This window comes from Mesoplodon densirostris, chromosome 3 (assembly GCF_025265405.1).
Source record: "Mesoplodon densirostris isolate mMesDen1 chromosome 3, mMesDen1 primary haplotype, whole genome shotgun sequence".
NCBI classification, from domain to species: domain Eukaryota; kingdom Metazoa; phylum Chordata; class Mammalia; order Artiodactyla; family Ziphiidae; genus Mesoplodon; species Mesoplodon densirostris.
Genome location: NC_082663.1, coordinates 64630791 through 64650311, shown reverse-complemented (window position 1 = coordinate 64650311; position 19521 = coordinate 64630791). Strand labels below are relative to the sequence as shown.

Here is a 19521-nt window from a genome sequence, read left to right as displayed (position 1 = left end):
CCCTCCTTCTTGGGCCTCCCTCCCACCCTCCTCATCCCACCCCTCTAGGTCGTCACAAAGCATGGAGCTGATCTCCTTGTGCTATGCAGCAGCTTCTCACTAGCTACCTATTTTACACATGGTAGTGTATATATGTCAGTGCTACTCTCTCAATTCATCCCACCCTCCCCTTCCCCTCCCATGTCCACAAGTTTGTTCTCTACGTCTGCATCTCTATTGCTGCCCGACCACTAGGTTTATCGGTACCATTTTTCTAGATGCCATATATATGTGTTAATATACGGTATTGGTTTTTTTCTTTCTGACTTCACTCTGTATGACAGACTCTAGGTGCATCCACATCACTACAAATGACTCAACAAATACTTTTGATATTTCTACCAAAGTAAAAAATAGTAGAAAAAAATGAATGCATTTAGGATACTGGGGATAGGAAGGTGTTGATTTTTTTTTAAAAGTGTTATGGCCTAGCTTATAAATTCATATAAACTTTGCATTTTTCTCCATAGTCTAGCCATATTTATTTTTGATATGATTTTTTTTATTACCGTGATGTAAAATTGTTGTAGGATGACATGCCATGCTCATGTGCTGTTTGTAGTACCCTTGCCATTAAGACCACTGCTCTCTTCTTGAGAAATAAGGCTAACTTGTTTTTTCTCAAATGTCTCAAAAAGAGCATTCAATTGAGGCTCTAGAGCTCTTTTTCACATGATGAGAGGCTATGTTTGAGTAGGAAAGATTTAAGAGTAGATTTTACCACTTTGTCCAGAATCCAGGTTTTAGACTTTCATAGAAGAACTGAAGAGAACTGGTTCCTAAATGGTCACTGAATAGTTGGATGAGGCAACCTTAATCCAGGTTCTGTTATTATCCACTTAGATAGTGTGGAATGTCTGCGAAACACAAAGGCTTTATTAGAATTTATACTTTTCTATTTATCAGTTGGTTCAGCTAATATTTGTACTTAATGTTTAGTTAATCCATCATCATCTTCTATGCTTTGTTAGCTGGAGAACCAGTTAGGGAACTTTCTCCAGGTTTAGATGATTGGCTTTCTTAGAGTTGATATTTTACAGGATTTCTTAGGACGAGCTTGCTGGTTCACAATTAAAGGCACACAAATAGTTTTAGATTATTGTTGTATAGGATAACTCTAGGTATTGTTACACACCATAAAGAGAATTCTGAGGAGACCTAGTTGATGAAAAAACTTGCCTCAGTGGAGATTTGTGGATGATTTGTAGGAAGTATTCCACAGGCAAGAGTGTCTCCAAATCTCTGTTTGCCAGATGAATTCATTATCACTCAGGCTGTAATATTTTTAACTGTCATTCAGTTTTTTAAAAATTTAAGGCATATATTCAGTAAAGTGCACAAATCTAAAGCTCACTGGATGTTTACATAGCTATTTATTTGTGTAATCACGGAGATAACATTCCACTAACTGTTTTTTTAAAGCAAGGAAATACATTGCATTAAAATTGTTTGCTCAAATTTTTTTCTTATAAATATAGTACATGTTCACATATTGAAAAGTTGAGATAAGAAAAAATAAGTCATTTGTAATCCCACCACCACCAACTCTAAATCTCTTGGTATATAATCATTTATTCATTTATTTATTAAGTATTTTCTGGGTGCTTAATATGTGCCAGGTGTTTGAGTTGCTGGGAACACAGCCCTGATTAAAAATGGCAAAATCCTTGCCCTTAAGGAGACAACACTTTAGCTGGGGGAGAGGGATAATAAATAAGAAAATATGTTGTATGTCAGATGGTGATAAGTGCAGTGGGGAACAGTAAAAGAAGGGGGATAGGGAAGTCCTGGGAGAGGAGAGGAAGGGGCTACAGTCTTTATATAGGGCAACCAGGAAGGCCTCACTGTGAAAGTAACATTTGAGCAAACACCTGAAGGAGGCAAAGGAAGATTCTAGACAGATCTGAGGGGAAAGAGTGCTTCAGGCAAAGGCCCTGAGGTAGGGGGTGCTTGGCATTGTTTGAGAAACAAGGAGGGCCATTGTGGCTGGGCAAAAAACAGTAAGCAAATGGCATTTTGTTCTTTTTCATGGCTGAGTAATATTCCATTGTATGTATGTGCCACATCTTCTTTATCCATTCCTCTGTTGATGGACACTTAGGTTGCTTCCATGTTCTGGCTATTGTAAATAGTGCTGCAGTGAACGCTGGGGTGCATGTATCTTTTCGAATATTACTCAGCCATAAAAAAGAACAAAATAATGCCATTTGCAGCAACATGGATGGACCTAGAGATTGTCATATGGAGTGAAGTAAGTCAGAGAGAGAAAGACAAATATCATATGATATCACTTATATGTGGAATCAAAAAAAAAAAGGGTATGAATGAACTTACGTACAAAACAGAAGTAGAGTCACAGATGTAGAAGACAAACTTATGGTTACCAGCGGGTAAGGGGGAGGAGGGATAAATTGGGAGATTGGGATTGACATATACATACTACTGTGTATAAAGTAGATAACTAATAAGAACCTGCTGTATAGCACAGGGAACTCTACTCAATACTTTGTAATGGCCTATATGGGAAAAGAATCTAAAAAAAAAAGAAAGAGTGAATATATGTATAGCTATAACTGATTTACTTTGCTCTACACTTGAAACACAACATTGTAAATCAACTATACTCCAATAAAAATTAAAACAAAACAAAACAGTAAGCTACAGAAAGGTTGGAGAGGGAGCAGGGGTCCTATCCTATAGTGGTCTTTCCTCCTGAGAGGTGATTCCACGTGAGAATCACCTTGGAAGCGGGGCTGCCCACCAGACCAGTGAGTCTAGGGCTTGGGGCCAGGTGTTTGTAATGCAGCCAGGGTTGAGAAACACTGATGGCAGGTCTTTAGACCATTTTAAGGACTTTGGCTTTTACTATGAGTGAGATGGGAAGCCATTGGAGGGTTTTGAGCAATGCTCCACCTGGTTTAGGTTTTATTACTTTAAAACTCTATATTATGAAATTTTTTAGACATACAAAAAAGTAGAAAATACAGTCTCCTATACCACCATTTTCCCACCCACTTCAGTAGCAACCTCATTTTGCCTTACTTGGTTTATCCTAACCTCTTGCCCCCTTTTTTTTTTCCTGGAGTATTTTAATACTAGCTTCAGTTTTTAGAAGGATCACTCTGGTTTCTGTGTTGGGAAAAGGCAAGGCAGGGAAAGGGCAGAATATAAGTATATCTTCTGTGGATTTTTTTCTCTGAATATACAGTTGACCCTTGAACAACACGGGTTTGCGCTGTGGAGGTCCACTTATGCTTGGATTTTTTTTGCTAGATACATATCACGATACTGCACGATCTAAGGTTGGTTGAATCCAAGGATACAGAGAGCCGACTGTAAAGTTGTACTTGGGTTTTTGACTGCTCAGAGTATTGGTGCCCTTAACCCTCACGTTGTTTGGGATTCAACTGTAGATAAATTCTTAAACAAAAATTGAATTGTGCTGTGTTAACAGTTTTACATAAACTCTTTTCACTTACTATATTGGACACCTTATGTCACTGAATATTCTGAAACTTTGTTTTTTAATGGCTACATAGGGTTCCGTTATGTGGATCTACCATGATTTATTTGATCTTACATCATTAGATGTTTTAATTTACAATCTTTGCTTATCATAAACAGAGTGGTGATACATCCCTATAGCTAAATCTCTGCATATATATATATTATTTCCTTAAGGTAAGTTCCTAGAATGAAATTGCTATGTCAAAGGATATGCACAGAAGTTTAAAGCTTTTGATATGCATTGTCAAAGTGTTTTCGGAAAGCCTTTACTAATTTATACCCCCACTAGGTGTTTCTGAAAGTGTCAGATTTCCTTAAACTCTAACATTGAATTTTTTTCATTAAAAAAAAAAAAGATTTCCTGTTTTGACAGGTGAAAAAATGATAACTCGTGGTTTTAATTTGCAGTTCTTTGATTCCTAGTGAGCTTGAATTTCATTTCCATTTGCATTTTTAAAAAAAATATGCTTATTATATCATTTTCTAGCTGTGTGACTTTGGATAAGTCACTTAGGACCTATGCTTTTGTACTATGAAATGGGTGTTGTATACCTGCTTCACAGAGTTTTCATGAACATTAAATAAAAGCATTTTTTATCTCTAGGTTTTTAAACTTTTTGATCCACAGTAGAAAAAAAAAAAAGACATCCTACTTTATGACAAGCATATATAAAAATGTAGCCAAAAGTTTCATGAAATGATACATATACCCTTACCAAGTGTGATACAGTCTGATGTTTTACATTCTCATTCATTGCTTAAAATGCCCATTAAGTTAATTATAACCCTCTGGGTTGTGACCCAGTGTTTGAAAAACACTCTCATAAGCTCTGGAGTACTATATCTTGTCAGGTGCTTTTATCTTTAGTGATTATCTCTTCCAGGTAGCTCAGAAATCAGCCTCCCTTTACCTCTACTAAATTCATTTTCAGAAAAGCTAAAGAGGAAACAAACAACCAAATCTAGCTTACTGTACTATTGAATCAAATTTTTGGTCAGTGAAAAATGTTAAATAACTTCACAGTCAGAAAATGTGTTTGTTTGGGCTTTTGTGATACCATAATGCCTGAATTGTTAACACAGTTGTTGTGTAATAGATCTAATGCATTTGAGCAAAACACCACATAATCACAGGGATTGGTTGTATTTGCAAAACCCCACATTGGGACACAGCATCTGATAGTTTTGCCTATAATTTTTGTTGCCTGAAAAGCCAACAAAAATGGAAACCATAAATCACATTTAGTTATATTTAATACAGCCTTTTTCAATGGAAAAATAAAATAGTATGAAAGCTAGGTAATCCTGAGATACTGGGAATGTGTGGCGACCATGCATAAAATACCAGATGCTGTTCATTGGTAGGACTTGTAGCTAAACTACTTGAGGACCATTCAGAAAAGAGATAAATCTAATTATTAGCTGTGACTAGAGGAAACTTGATAGGTGAAAGTGAGAATCACTTCCAAGCTTGAGGGCTGTTGGAATGAGAATTGCAGAGAGAAACAGAGTGGGAATGGACTGGTGGCGTTTACTATTTGGAAAGCATCCAGGAGTTTAATGTATTTGAGAAGAGAATTGTGTTGTTACTTTTGACCTCTAGTTTAACATTAAATATGTTTTATCTGTTAAAATTATTTTTTGATGCTAAGACAGAAAAATATTTTCATGACTCTAAGTTAAAAGTTTGACTAATACACATTTACCATTCTCCTACTTGCCCCTCCACAAAGGAGAAAATTTTAAGGCATGTCGGAAACAATTTGGTACAAGAATATGAAAACTAAATTTTATACCAAAGAACTGTAATTTACCTTTGAAAAATAGCAGAATATGTATGCTATATCTATACTATATTGATTTTTAAACATTAAATGTCATCAGATTTAGAAAAATAAGCAACTCTGCCTTTCTCTATGTTAGTGGGTGTTCACTTTAATTAAGATCACCTAAATTCTAACATGTGGTTAGAATTGTATATATGAGATGTTTCCATGCATATAGTTTGAGGGATGACTTTGGATTCTGGTCTTTTCACTCTCTGCAGCTAAAATAGGGTTTTAAAATAGGGTTTTCACTCTCTGCAGCAAAATAGGGTTTTATTCTACCCTTGGGAATAAGGGTAGAACTCTTTTGGGCTCAAATGGCCCAGAAATATATGAAGACCTCCTTAGCCTCACTAGTAATCAGGGATGTGCAAATTCAGCAATGGTGAAATACCATTTCATGCCCATCAAGTTGGCATAAATTACTTAGACCTTACCAAGTGTTGGGAGGAAATAATATTAGACTATTAAAGTATAAACTGATACATGTGTTGTGAGAAGCAATACGGAAATATGCTATGATGCATACCCCGTGACCAGGAATTCAGCTTCTAGTATCTCTCTTGCATGTGTACACAAGTGAACATACAGGGACATTGTTTGTAATAGTTCAGAAATTGGAACAACCTATATGTCTATCAGTAAGGAAGTGGCTACAAAAATTGTCCAGTATTTTCCACTTGAAATACAGGATGAGTAACACATGTAATTTTAAATTTACAGTTTCTAAAAGGTAAAATAAATTTTAATATATGTTGACAATACAGTTGACCCTTGAACAGTGCTGGGGTTAGGGGGACCAACCTCCCACGCAGTCAAAAATCTGCTTATAACCTCTGATGCACCCAAAACCTAACTACTGATATCCTATTATTGACCAGTACTGTTACCAGTAACATTAATAGTTGGTTAACACATATTTTATATGCTATATATATTATATAGTGTATTCTTATAATACAGTAAGCTAGACAAAATAAAACATCATTAAGAAAATCATAAGTGAAAATACATTTACAGTATTGTATTTATCAATATCATTAAGTATATATCATCTGTTTACAAGAGGAATCACCTGTCAGTACCTACATCGATATTGTCTTATATGATACAAAACAGTATAGATGTTACATATATTGCTAACAGTAGACATCAAAAGTGATAATGTGAAAAAGAAATTCATTTTTATTTACAGGTGTAACAATTCATGCATTGATAACAAAGAGGCAACAATGTGATGGCTTTGTGATAGCCTAGTGTTAATAATCAATACAATTGCTTCACAGTAGCCTAGCCTATACACTAATGAATGAATTATTATAAAATTTTTATGGCATACAGTATTACAGTCATATTCATAATACAATATTAGAAACATTGTTACTTTTTTTTTTTTTTTTTTTGGCCACGCCGAGTGGCATGTGGGATCTTAATTCCCCCACCAGGGATAGAACCCTCACCCCCTGCATTGGAAGCATGGAGTTTTAACCACCAGACCGCCGTTCCTTTTTTTTTTTTTTTTTTTTTTTGCGGTACGCGGGCCTCTCACTGTCGTGGCCTCTCGCATTACGGAGCACAGGCTCCGGACGCGCAGGCTCAGCGGCCATGGATCACAGGCCCAGCCGCTCTGCGGCATGTGGGATCCTCCCGGACCGGGGCACGAACCCGTGTCCCCTGCATCGGCAGGCGGACTCTCAACCACTGCGCCACCAGGGAAGCCCTATTACTTTTTTTTTTAACTGCTTACCTGTGATGATAGGCTGATACACAGTTTCTCCAATTATCAGAGAGAGGGGCATACTGTACGGTAATGTAATTCTTTGAAAGCAAAGTTAAAAAACAGAAAACTAATTTTTTTTTTTTTAGAAGATGTTGGGGGTAGGAGTTTATTAATTAATTTATTTGTGCTGTGTTGGGTCTTAGTTTCTGTGTGAGGGCTTTCTCTAGTTGTGGCAAGCGGGGGCCACTCTTCATCGCGGTGCGCGGGCCTCACTATCGCGGCCTCTCTCGTTGCGGAGCACAGGCTCCAGACGCGCAGGCTCAGTAGTTGTGGCTCACGGGCCTAGTTGCTCTGCGGCATGTGGGATCCTCCCAGACCAGGGCTCGAACCCGTGTCCCCTGCATTAGCAGGCAGATTCTCAACTACTGCACCACCAGGGAAGCCCTTATTATTAATTTTATATTAAATATTACTCACCTTATACCTGTGTGAGGATAGACCAGTGTCTACATATATTTTATGCATTCATGACATAGCTAACTTTTTCTTATTTTTTCAATTTTCCTAGGCTATGTGGTTTGTCTGCGAGTTTTTTCAAACTGTTGTGTAATCTGCAAAAAATTTTCTAATATCTTTATTGGAAAAAATCCGTGTGTAAGTAGACCTGCACAGTTCAAATCCATGTTCAAGGGTCAACTGTATATCCATAATATTTTTAACATATGTAAAGAGATTCAGATTTTACATTCTTTTTTCATGCTATCCACTGTGTATTTTGCACTTAGAGCACCTCTCAGTTTGGATGCTAAAATTTTTATCAAAAATACTTGATCTGAATTTAAATTTCATAAAAGTTACATTGAAACAGTAGACTCACATATCCAAGTTGTTCCATACATGCTTAAAAGTATTTCAGTAACTGACTTACTTGAGTATCAAATAAACTAATTCACTTTCTCAATTGACCTAGCCACATTTCAGATGCTCAGTAGTCACCGTGTTGGATAGTACAGTTCTGACCATAGTGCCAACTTTTGCACAGCAGTTTAAAAAAAAAGATCTACATATGCATAAAATAAAATGTGGCTGATTTAGTCAGATTTCTCAGTGTTAATAAGAACTCTAGAGAAATGGTGTGCGGTTTTATTGTTTGTTTTGCACAATTAAAAATATTCATAGTAATACAGGGAATAATGTAACATCTATGCAACCACTATTCAAATGTAGCAAATGTTAATATTTTGCCAAAATACCTTTGGATCTTTCTATTCAGTATTTTGCCAAAATACCTTTGGATCTTTCTCTTCAATCATAAGTTTATTTTTTAGAGTATTTGCTTGTTCAGATAGAATATGGATTGCATATTCACTTGGTTAGTTTGAACTAAGTGTAAAGGAAAAGAGTACCTAAGAGTATTATTGTTCCTTGAAGTATTGTTGGTATTAGAACTTAAGTAATCTTTTAACATTTAATTCACTTGAAAAGTTTCTAGGAATTGGATGTCTACTAGAAAATTACTTATTTTGGATTTTTAGGAATGTGCCATATATATTAACAAGAATTAAATTCTCATTAACAAGAGGCTATTTTCCTTAGATTTCCCTAGTGTATACTGTGAGTTCTCAGAATATAGCTTTATTTAGTGGAAATCAACTGGGAAAAGAAGAATGTTTAAAGTCTAGTGAAATTGAAAGTACAGTACTAATTTTAAATGTAACTGAGTTACCAGGAATATGTCCTCATATATTTTATCTGAAATAAATAGAGTTTTAAAAGGGGGAGTGGGGCAGAGATGATGTCACTTGGAAGTCAATATTCAAAGGACCTAGCAAGCCAGGTCCTTTGAGTACTGAAGATGTTGCTTAAATATATACATTGAGTGGGTTTACTTGCTCTTTCCTATGAATTTGAACATATTCCTTTGATCTTTTAAATGTAGCTACTGATTAAAGTGCCCAACGTAAATAAGTACTGTAATCCCTTTTAATAACTAGTGCTGTGCCTTAATGAAAGGACTGAGACCGAGAAAAAAAAAAAGAAAACTTAAAATGAAGGCTGTATATAAGGAGTATAAACAATGTTGTTACTGTTTGAAATACAGTTTTATAATTTAGTAATCTTAAACTCCAGATTGAAATTTTTAATTTATTTGATTATATTTTCTTCAGATATGCGAATTAAGTCAAATACCTGATGTCATAAAGATATTTCTGATGCGCAATTGTTATGATACAATGATTTTCTTTAAAAATCTTTCGTTTGAATGTGTAATTAACCAGTTCAAAGACCAAGGAATTCAGATCATACACTTTTTAAGAATTCTTCCAGAAAAGACGTTCTGTAGTTGTTGGTGTCACATTTTAAGTCTGTATACCTATGTTATAGCAATTTCCTTTACGATTTTGTTTTTTCTGTATAGTAACTTGGAAGTTTAAACAAACACCTGCTATGTTTTTGGTTCATCACTAGATGGCGCTCTTGTGGTACAACTATGTGTGGGGTAGCCATTAGTCGGATAAAGCTTTGCTTGCCTCAGAGGAAGCATGTGTTATTTGTTTGTTTTAAAGAAAATTCAAAATGGATAAGTAATCACCTGTTAAACACATAACATGGTAATAGAAATACATAGCTGATAATATGCAGTTGTAATCTTTGAGCCGCATCAAAACAGCTGTTGTAGTCAGTAAGATTTTTGTTACAGGCGTGTGCTGGGAGAGTAGAGCTGGATGGTGGGATAGGGGAAGTAAACCAATTACCTGATAATCCAGTGGAATTACACTTTATATTATTAACTAGTACGGACAGTTCTTTTGAGGACGTTCCAGTGCTTGAGCTCCAGCTTGTCTGAAGACATGCTGTGCCAGCTCATAATGGCACTGAGACTAAATTCTTCAGGCATTGCATTTGAGGTTAAATGGTCATTTGTGTCCATCCACTCCTTGTCTCAACCTTGCCCATGTCCTTTTGGCCTTAACACGTATTGTCCCGCTTCTCTTCCCACTTCAAACTCCAAAAACCAAGCTAAAGGTAGAATGTTTTTTGTCTTACTTCCTGTGTATTTACTTCTAATGAAGGAAGGAAGTGGACATACCTTCAGCACTTCCAGAGCCATAGTTGGACACATTTGGAATTTCTGCTCTTGTCTTACTTTCCCTTTATTCCTCTTTATGAATAATAAGAATGCTTTCAGATGATGTCCTGTTAAGTTAGTTGAGTTCCAAGCTATTAAAAATTGTCACTTATTCTATGGTTCTTTGGCAGTCTTCAAAAGTGGCCCCTAGGGCTTTCCTGGTGGCGCAGTGGTTGAGAGTCCGCCTGCCGATGCAGGGGACACGGGTTCGTGCCCCGGTCCGGGAGGATCCCACGTGCCGCGGAGCGGCTGGGCCTGTGAGCCATGGCTGCTAAGCCTGCCCTCCAGAGCCTGTGCTACGCAACGGGAGAGGCCACAACAGTGAGAGGTCCGCGTGCCGCGGAAAAAAAAAAAAAAAAAAAAAAGTGGCCCCTAAAGCATTCTTCTCTCAGCATTAACTGTGATATAAGTGTAGCTTCCTACACTGTGGCACTTAAGAAAATCTTTTAGTACTAGAACAAGTTTTAAAAGTTAAATAGTACTTAAAGGTTTGTAAAGACAAGTACTAGTTTCCTATCTCATCTTGTCCTTCATCTAGCCCTGTCCCCCCAGGCAACTGCTATTACAAATTCCCATTTTTATTTCTCTTGGTAGTTGTCTGCATATCTCTAACACGCTGTTATACTGCTGTTTCTTGATTAAAAGACTTGGATATTAAATCCTTATAGCAGAAAGTCAATTGATAATGAACTTTTATGATTTCCATGTTTCTTCCACCCATCTCAATCAGTTAGCCTTATAAATTTTTCCATTGATTACCTCTACAGTATTAAATGGGGCCCTAAAAATCTAATTGTATGTGGATCTGTGTTACAAAGTTAGTGAATGACCAGTGTGTGCTAGCTAGCCAGGAGAACTGGAAGACCACCAATCACATTTTATTGGGGAGCACATTATTGCAGAATTTATTATATGTATACCTCTTTCCTCAATTATTATTTGTGTAATTTTTTAAATGACAACTGCTTGGAACAACTAGGAAACTTGTTTTATCACATAAAAAGCCTAGAGGCTGAGTCATCGATTCAATGACATAATCAAGGAAACAGATTCCTGGTTTTTCCATCTGCTCTTGTTCACAGTGTTGGCTTTGTTCTCATGTTAGCTGCCCTCAAGGTCCTAAGATGACTCTTCAGGTCCGAATGTCACTGCAAACACAACGTTATTTAAGAGACCGTCCCTTCTTATGTGTGTATCTTATTTATTTATTTATTTATTTATTTTTTGCGGTACACGGGCCTCTCACTGTTGGGGCCTCTCGCGTTGCGGAGCACAGGCTCCAGACGTGCAGGCTCAGTGGCCATGGCTCACGGGCCTAGCCGCTCCGCGGCATGTGGGATCCTCCCGGACCGGGGCACGAACCCGTGTCCCCTGCATCGGCAGGCGGACTCTCAACCACTGCGCCACCAGGGAAGCCCTTATGTGCGTATCTTTTTGTGAGTGTACCCAGAAGCTTCCAGCAAACTTTCCCTGATTATCTCATTAGCCAGAACTGCTTCAGAGGTCCCTTCCTAAGCAGACTTCTGGCAAGGAGAATGGGATTGCATTGATGATCTTAGTGAAGCTCACAGTCATGTGGAGGAGGGTAGAGAACAACATGTGAGCTGTGTTAGGAAGGAGCCAGAAGGAATAGTTGGCGGATAGTCAGCCAGCAGTGTCTGTAGCAATGTCAAACTCTTAGTGGAAGGTATCATCTACCTTATACCTTTAACCTCTGCCAGGCTACTTTCTTTTGGAAAATTAAGTGGAAAGTCTGGCAATTGTTTGAAACCATAACTTTCTTCATATCCGCTTTGCTATGTATGTAGTATCAATACTTTTACAGAGTATTAGCCCACGGTTAAGACCTTCAGAATTCTTCTTATACCAACTTCCTAGAATTATTTTACGAACCTTCTGGAAAACACTTCAGTAACCTTCTAACTGTAAGGTCATTTGAGCTACTCATTGCCTTGACTTTTTTTTTTTTAATTTTTCTTTCTTTCTTTTTGGTTGCATTGGGTCTTCATTGCTGCATGCGGGCTTTCTCTAGTTGCGGCGAGTGGAGGCTACTCTTCATTGTGGTGCGCGGGCTTCTCATTGCAGTGGCTTCTCTTGTTGAGGAGCACAGGCTGTAGGCAGGCGGGCTTCAGTAGTTGTGGCACGTGGGCTCAGTAGTTGTGGCTCATGGGCTCTAGAGCACAGGCTCAGTAGTTGTGGCGCATGGGCTTAGTTGCTCCATGGCATGTGGGATCTTCCTGGAGCAGGTCTCGAACCCGTGTTCCCTGCGTTGGCAGGCGGATTCTTAACCACTGCACCACCAGGGAAGTCCCGTCTTGACTATTGATGTAAGAAGTTACAAAGTAGATGATTCTCTAGGATTAAAGTGTGTGTGTGTGTCTGTCTGTCTGTCTCTGTGTGTTCTGTGTTTAGTTTTGTTTCTCTAAGCTAGTTTAAAGCATTTCATGCAAAAATCTATTTGCTTTCAAAATTGATTTTTAGATTAATGTTTAATTTCTTAGGAGAATTACTTTGTGTCATTATATCTGTTTAAGAAATAATACTGTAGTCATGACTAAGGCCTCAATTTTGTATTATGCCATATATATATATATATATATATATATATTCTAGTAACAGGTCAATAAAGATGGTAGAATATACAGATTGGCTTTCAGTGAGATGTGTTTACCTCAAAATTTATCTTTTGATTCTCATATTGTGGTTATAAATGTAAGTCCTATGAGATGTTACTGTGTTATGTGAAAAAGAATTCTAGGATCAGATCACTTTGCTGCATGCTGGGTTATTCAGGGTTAAATGGGTTTCTTTACTGCAGGACTTCTCAGAACCTTTAATATATTAACGGGCATTATAAATGTTTCAGAGTAGAACACGTAGGTGTTTGCAGAACTTATATAAGTATGGAACACTCAATTCTAGGACTTTCGTTCCATAGAACATACTTTGGAAAATGCTGGTATTTGATGCAGTTAGTTTTGTGTGAATTGTTATAAAGGAAGTAGTGTGTCTAACCTTTATTTATGAGCGCCATCCAGTTTATTTGAAAAAGTATTAGCACTTGAACACTTGGGATAATCAGTGTCAGATGCTTTTCAGATCCTTTAAGCTGCTTCTACAGCTTTTCTCTAAAATGAAGTTTTTCCACATGCTTAGTGTTGAAATGTACCTTAAACAGACTAGTGATAAGCTCTCTTGATGATTCCCAAAACTTTTCACTCCAGCCTGGTTTTCTCTACTGAGCTCCAAACTAACATTTTAAGTCCCCTTCCTGACAGTTTTACATGCAAACCCTGTAGGCATCAGAACTTGGTCAAAACTGAGCTCATCCTTTCCCTCACCATCCCCCCGTTCCAGACTTTATTTTCTGTTTACCATACTGCCTAGTGGCACTGTCTTCTTTTCGGTCACCCAGACCAGAAACCCAGAAGACTCAGATTCCTCCATCTCCTACATCATGATTTCTTAACCTTGACACTGTTGACATTTTGGGCTGGATAGTTTTTTGTTGTAGGAGGCTGTCCTGTGCATTGTAGATGTTCAGCAACACCCCTGGCTTCTTCCCACTAGAAGCCAGTAGCAATCTCCCTCCGTTGTGACCACCAAAAATGTCTCCAGACATTGTAAAATGTCCCCTGGGAGACGACTCACCCCTGTTTGATAAACCACTGCCCTACATCCAAACTGTTACTTTATCATATTGATTCTACTTTCTAAATTTACCTTTAGCCCCTCCTCATGTCTTCATTCCACTCCCTAACCTCCTATTCTTTTTATTTTTTTAATACTTGGGATCCTTTGTAAGGTTCTGACTAGTGTCCCTATGTCCAGTGTTGTTTCCCTTCAACCCACCTTTTTCAGTGCTACTAAATTTATCTTTCTAAAATGCAAAGCTGTTCCTATTTACATCTCTCAGTAGTTTCCAGCGGGTACCGTCATGAACTGGCTTCTCTCTCTATCTCTAGCCTCATTCTTCAAAGGCACACATACTCACTGAGGTTCTTGCTACACATGCCTAAGTACTATGCCCTCTAACCACTGTGCCATGGTTTCAGACTTAGGCATCAGTTTCTCCACAGTAGCCTTTACCCACTTATTTTCAGAGACTCTATCATGGTGAAGAGCATTTTATTTGCTTAACATATCTGTCTTCCCTCACCAGACTGAACTTTTCAAGGGCAAAGACCATCTCTCTCTGTTTTTACCATGTAGTAGATATTCCATAAAAGGGTGAATCATCTGCTTATATGCCCTGACAGACGTAGTAACATCCTCGTTACTTCTAGGAATTCTCTTCCCTGTGTATCAGCTGTAAAATTATTTCCCTAGCCTTTATCATCCAGATGTTGATGGCTAGGCCTTTAACCACAGAGATCTTGAACTACAACTTTTTTTTTCTTTGAATGAACTATAACTTTCTTTAAGAAATCAGCTATTCAGAAAAGAATTGAAGAAAACAGCATATTTAGTTGATGTCAGACGTCATTTGCTTGTAAAATAGCTAGTTTACCCTAAAGGTTTTTATTTAGAATGGAATTAAATTGTGTGGAATAATTGTGCAACTCATTACACTGTGAATTAATGTGGTGTGGAAAATATTTATTGGACTCAAAACATCGCATTTCCATTGAATAAGGATTTGATGATTGGTCATATAAGGCTTGCAAAAGCAATATCATTGTCTTAACAGTTTTACTTTTTTGGAAAATACATTTATTAGAACACATGCTTATAATTATCAGCCTACACTATCTAGAAATTTATCCCCTGTCAAATGAAAAAAATATTATCAAGTCAATAGAGCCAAGAATGGCCCACTTCCCTTCCTTATGTGTCTTAAAAAATAGCACTTTGTGTGAATGAATTTCCCTGTGAATTGGAACTAGCTGCAGTCACTGAACTTTAATTAAAAGGTGAAAAAAAAGAAAAGCAGAGGTTGCAGGGCTTTTGGACGATAACCCAAATGTAGCACCAGCCTTACTGTGAAAGTCGAGGATTGAGGATGGGGAAAGGGAATGAACAGGGCCTACTCCTAATTTGGAAGGATTCTGCATCCTGGCATAGCGCCTTGCCAGATTATTAATAATTATTTGCTGAATGAACCCATGTATAATGGCAGTTAAGCCAGAAGTGATGACTTTCTGCTTCATTTTTTAGGGAGGGGCATAAAATGTATCACTCACTTCCTTTCAAAAGTGATTCTTTAATAAGAACAGTTGTTATGGTGGTTTCCAGAAATGAAACTGGGAAGAGCCCAGTGACATACAGGGAAGGTACCTCCCTTTCCTAATAGCTCTCTAAGGGCTAAAGTAAATCATAGGAGACATATGTGACACCCAGCCCATTATTATTAATCCGAAGAATCATTTTGCCAAAGACCAAAATTTGCCTTGCCTGTTTTCTAATTTCACTCTTTTCCATACTCTCTTTTCCCTTCTTTAAATTTAAAATTGGAAAACATTTTTAATTCTTTAAAATTAAAAAATTTAAACAATTAATTTTAACATTATATATATAATACCGGTTAAAAGTCTCTTTAGGACCTTAAGCTGATTTAGGAAAGAAAAGTGTTATGTAAATGAAAGAAACATTTGGACTCCAAAAAAATTTTTGGTAAATGCTCTTTACAAGAGAATTCTTACTGAGAACTTGGAAAATTTTGCCTTATAATGCTTCTATCACATACAGATCATCTCATGCTTGTTTTTTCAGACTGTAAAAGAAATCTGTAATGATCATATTTTGAATATACATTTTTGATAAGTTTTGGTTCTTGAAATTATAATTTTAAAAACCTCATTTATCTTTAAGTCCTTACTTGATCTAAGTAAAAGATACTGTGATGATGGGCTACTTTGTTTTCCTTATATTTTTCAGTATAGTACAGATTATATTGAAAGTAAACTTTCCCAGTAAATTCTTTACCTGTTACCAGAATAATGTAGTTTTAAATGGGTAAAAACTTTTAACTTAGTGAGAGTCACATATAAGATACTTGTATTTAAACAGCATATCATCAGTTCTAATTATTTGCAGTGGTTTTGTTCTATAAAGGCACCACAAACACTGAATTAATGAGTGTTGAACCATTGTCCAGAGGGGAACACAGGGTTAGATTCCTGTGAGCCTCTGGTCACAACATTTTCATCAGCCAATCAATAATAACCTTGTTTGATGTATGTTTCTATCTAAAGACACCCTATTTAATATATATTGTTGATTCATTACCATTGAACTCATGGCCAAAAGCACTGTAACTCATGCCTGAACAAAACTTATGTAACATTTTTTCTCCATGAGGCACGTCACAGTCTGCTTACATCTAGGAACAGACAGCACTCAGCACTGTGCTTGGGGGCCATTTGAAACAGTGAAAGCACCAACAAAAAGCACAAAAATGCAGACTTCATGGTGCTAAACAGATTGCAAAAAGAACACTTGTTTATAGTATGAGAGCTGAGACAAGAAGGCAGAGTGCTACCTTGATCAACCTCAGGTGGAAAGGTACATGTCAGGTCACTGGAAAAGACCAAGGAAGTACCTCAAGTATGGATTTTGGGGTTACAAATGCATTTTACTGAGTAGGCAAAATCACAGATACAGAATCTTCAAATAATAAGGATTGACTGTAATTGTTTTAAAGAATGTTATAATACTGAGTATTCAAATTTAAAAGAAAGTTTCTCTTATTTTCAAGGATGTGGGAATTTTTGGGTAAGTGGAATCACAGTTTTCATGTTCTGTTGTCCAGTGGAATAAAAGTGGCTGCTTTCATCCTGTCATTTTGTTTTCTCCCCTACAGGGAACAACCCATCTTCAGCACTCGAGCTCATGTCTTCCAGATCGACCCAAACACAAAGAAGAACTGGGTACCCACCAGCAAGCATGCAGTTACTGTGTCTTATTTCTATGACAGCACAAGAAATGTGTATAGGATAATCAGTTTAGATGGCTCAAAGGTAAGTTACATTTACATTAAATAAACTTGCTGTTTTGCTTTATATAGTATACACTTCAGTTTTATTCAGAAGATTTTTATCTTCATTAAAATAAAATATTTTCTTTTGAGCTTTAAAAACTTACCTTTTAAAAAACAAAATTGGGGGGCCTCCCTGGTGGCGCAGTGGTTGAGAGTCCGCCTGCCGATGCAGGGGATACGGGTTCGTGCCCCGGTCTGGGAGGATCCCATATGCCGCGGAGCGGCTAGGCCCGTGAGCCATGGCCGCTGAGCCTGCGCATCTGGAGCCTGTGCTCCGCAATGGGAGAGGCCACAACAGTGAGAGGCCCGCGTACGGCAAAAAAAAAAAAACAAAAAACAAAAACAAAATTGGGGCTTCCCTGGTGGCGCAGTGGCTGAGAGTCCGCCTGCTGATGCAGGGGACACGGGTTCGTGCCCCGGTCCGGGAGGATCCCACATGCCGCGGAGTGGCTGGGCCCGTGAGCCATGGCTGCTGAGCCTGTGCGTCCGGAGCCTGTGCTCCGCAACGAGAGAGGCCACAACAGTGAGAGGCCCGCGTACTGCAAAAAAACAAACAAACAAAAAAGCAAAATTGATCATTTTTCGGGTAACAACTTTTTCATCCCCTAAATTACTTAGATTAACCACCTTATATATATATTGAGTTACATACCAAAATATTCTACAAATTTGAAATCAGTTTATTTGATAAATATTCATTGCATATCTGTTGTGTCAGGCACTGTGTTAGGTGCTAGGAATATAGTTTTCAACAGGATGGACACAGTTTCTACTCTTGGAGCATGTTATCTAGTGAGGAACTAGACTTCTTTTCAGATATACTTCTTTTTTTTTTTTTTTTTTTTTGTGGTACGCGGGCCTCTCACTGTTGTGGCCTCTCCCGTTGTGGAGCACAGGCTCCGGACGCGCAGGCTCAGCGGCCATGGCTCACGGGCCCAGCCGCTCCGCGGCATGTGGGATCTTCCCGGACCGGGGCACGAACCCGTATCCCCTGCATCGGCAGGCGGACTCTCAACCACTGCACCACCAGGGAAGCCCCAGATATACTTCTATAGTCTAGTAGGCAGTTCAAAACCCCCTAAATCATAGGAAGTCTTTCAATATTAAGTTCAGTATTCAATAATAAAGCTGACATCCATTATTCAGAAGAGAAGCGTATGGACAAGACCTGTTTTTATTTGTTAGGAGAGGCAGATAGTAAAATGTTTACGAGCATGGACTGCCTGGGTTTCTATCTCAATTCTACCATCTATGAAGTTTTTGATTTGGGGCAAATTATGTGTTTACTTCTCTGAGCTTCATTGTTCTCACCTCAGTAGTAGTTGTAAGGATTGAGTTAGTATCTACAAAGCACTTAGTTACCTCAGTGCCTGATGGAGTATACCCTTCAATAGGGGGGAAGTTCCATTTTTTCCTCAAGGAATTTTGAATAATACATGTAGATAATTCCTAGGAAATTTTCACAGTTCAGTGTAGAGTTAAGACCACAGACTCTGAAGCTGGACCATCTGGTTTGAATTTTTACTTTAATACTTATTAGCCATGTGACCTAGAGCAAGATATTTAATGTCTTCATGTCTCAGTTTTCTCATCTGTAAAAAAGAACTAATGACTTCCGGGTAAGATGGCGGAAGAGTAAGACGCGGAGATCACCTTCCTCCCCACAGATACACCAGAAATACAGCTACACGTGCAACAACTCCTACAGAACAACTACTGAACGCTGGCAGAAGACCCCAGACCTCCCAAAAGGCAAGAAACTCCCCACATACCTGGGTAGGGCAAAGCAGAGAGATTCCCGCACAGAGGAGCGGTGCCGAGCGGCACTCACCAGCCCGAGAGGCTTGTCTGCTCCCCCGCCAGGGCGGGCGGCGCTGGAGCTGAGGCTCGGGCTTCGGTCAGAGCGCAGGGAGAGGACTGGGACTGGCGGCGAGAACTCAGCCTGAAGGGGGCTAATGTGCCACAGCTAGCCGGGAGGGAGTCCGGGAAAACTCTGGAGCTGCCAAAGAGGCAGGAGACTTTTTCTTCCCTCTTGGTTTCCTGGTGCGCGAGGAGAGGGGATTAAGAGCGCCGCATAAAGGAGCTCCAGAGACGGGCGCGAGTCGCGGCTGAAAGCGCGGAGCCCAGAGACGGGCGTGGGACGCTGGGGCTGCTGCTGCCGCCGCCAAGAAGCCTGTGTGCGAGCGCAGGACACTGTCCACACCGCCCTTCCGGGAGCCTGTGCAGCCTGCCACTGCCGGGGTCCCGGGATCCAGGGGCGGCTTCCCTGGGAGAACGCACGGCGCGCCCCGGGCTGGTGCAACATCACGCCGACCTCTGC

At 38.7% G+C, this 19521-nt stretch overlaps 1 protein-coding gene across 1 annotated transcript in view; it reads left to right on the top strand.

The window, feature by feature from the left end:
- The window catches only part of HOMER1 (homer scaffold protein 1), a 137740-nt gene that overhangs the window by 29990 nt on the left and 88229 nt on the right, over window positions 1–19521 (top strand). The window contains exon 2 of the mRNA XM_060093087.1: window positions 17025–17181. Coding sequence (XP_059949070.1) covers window positions 17025–17181 — 157 coding nt within the window. The remainder of the gene's footprint in view (window positions 1–17024; window positions 17182–19521) is intronic.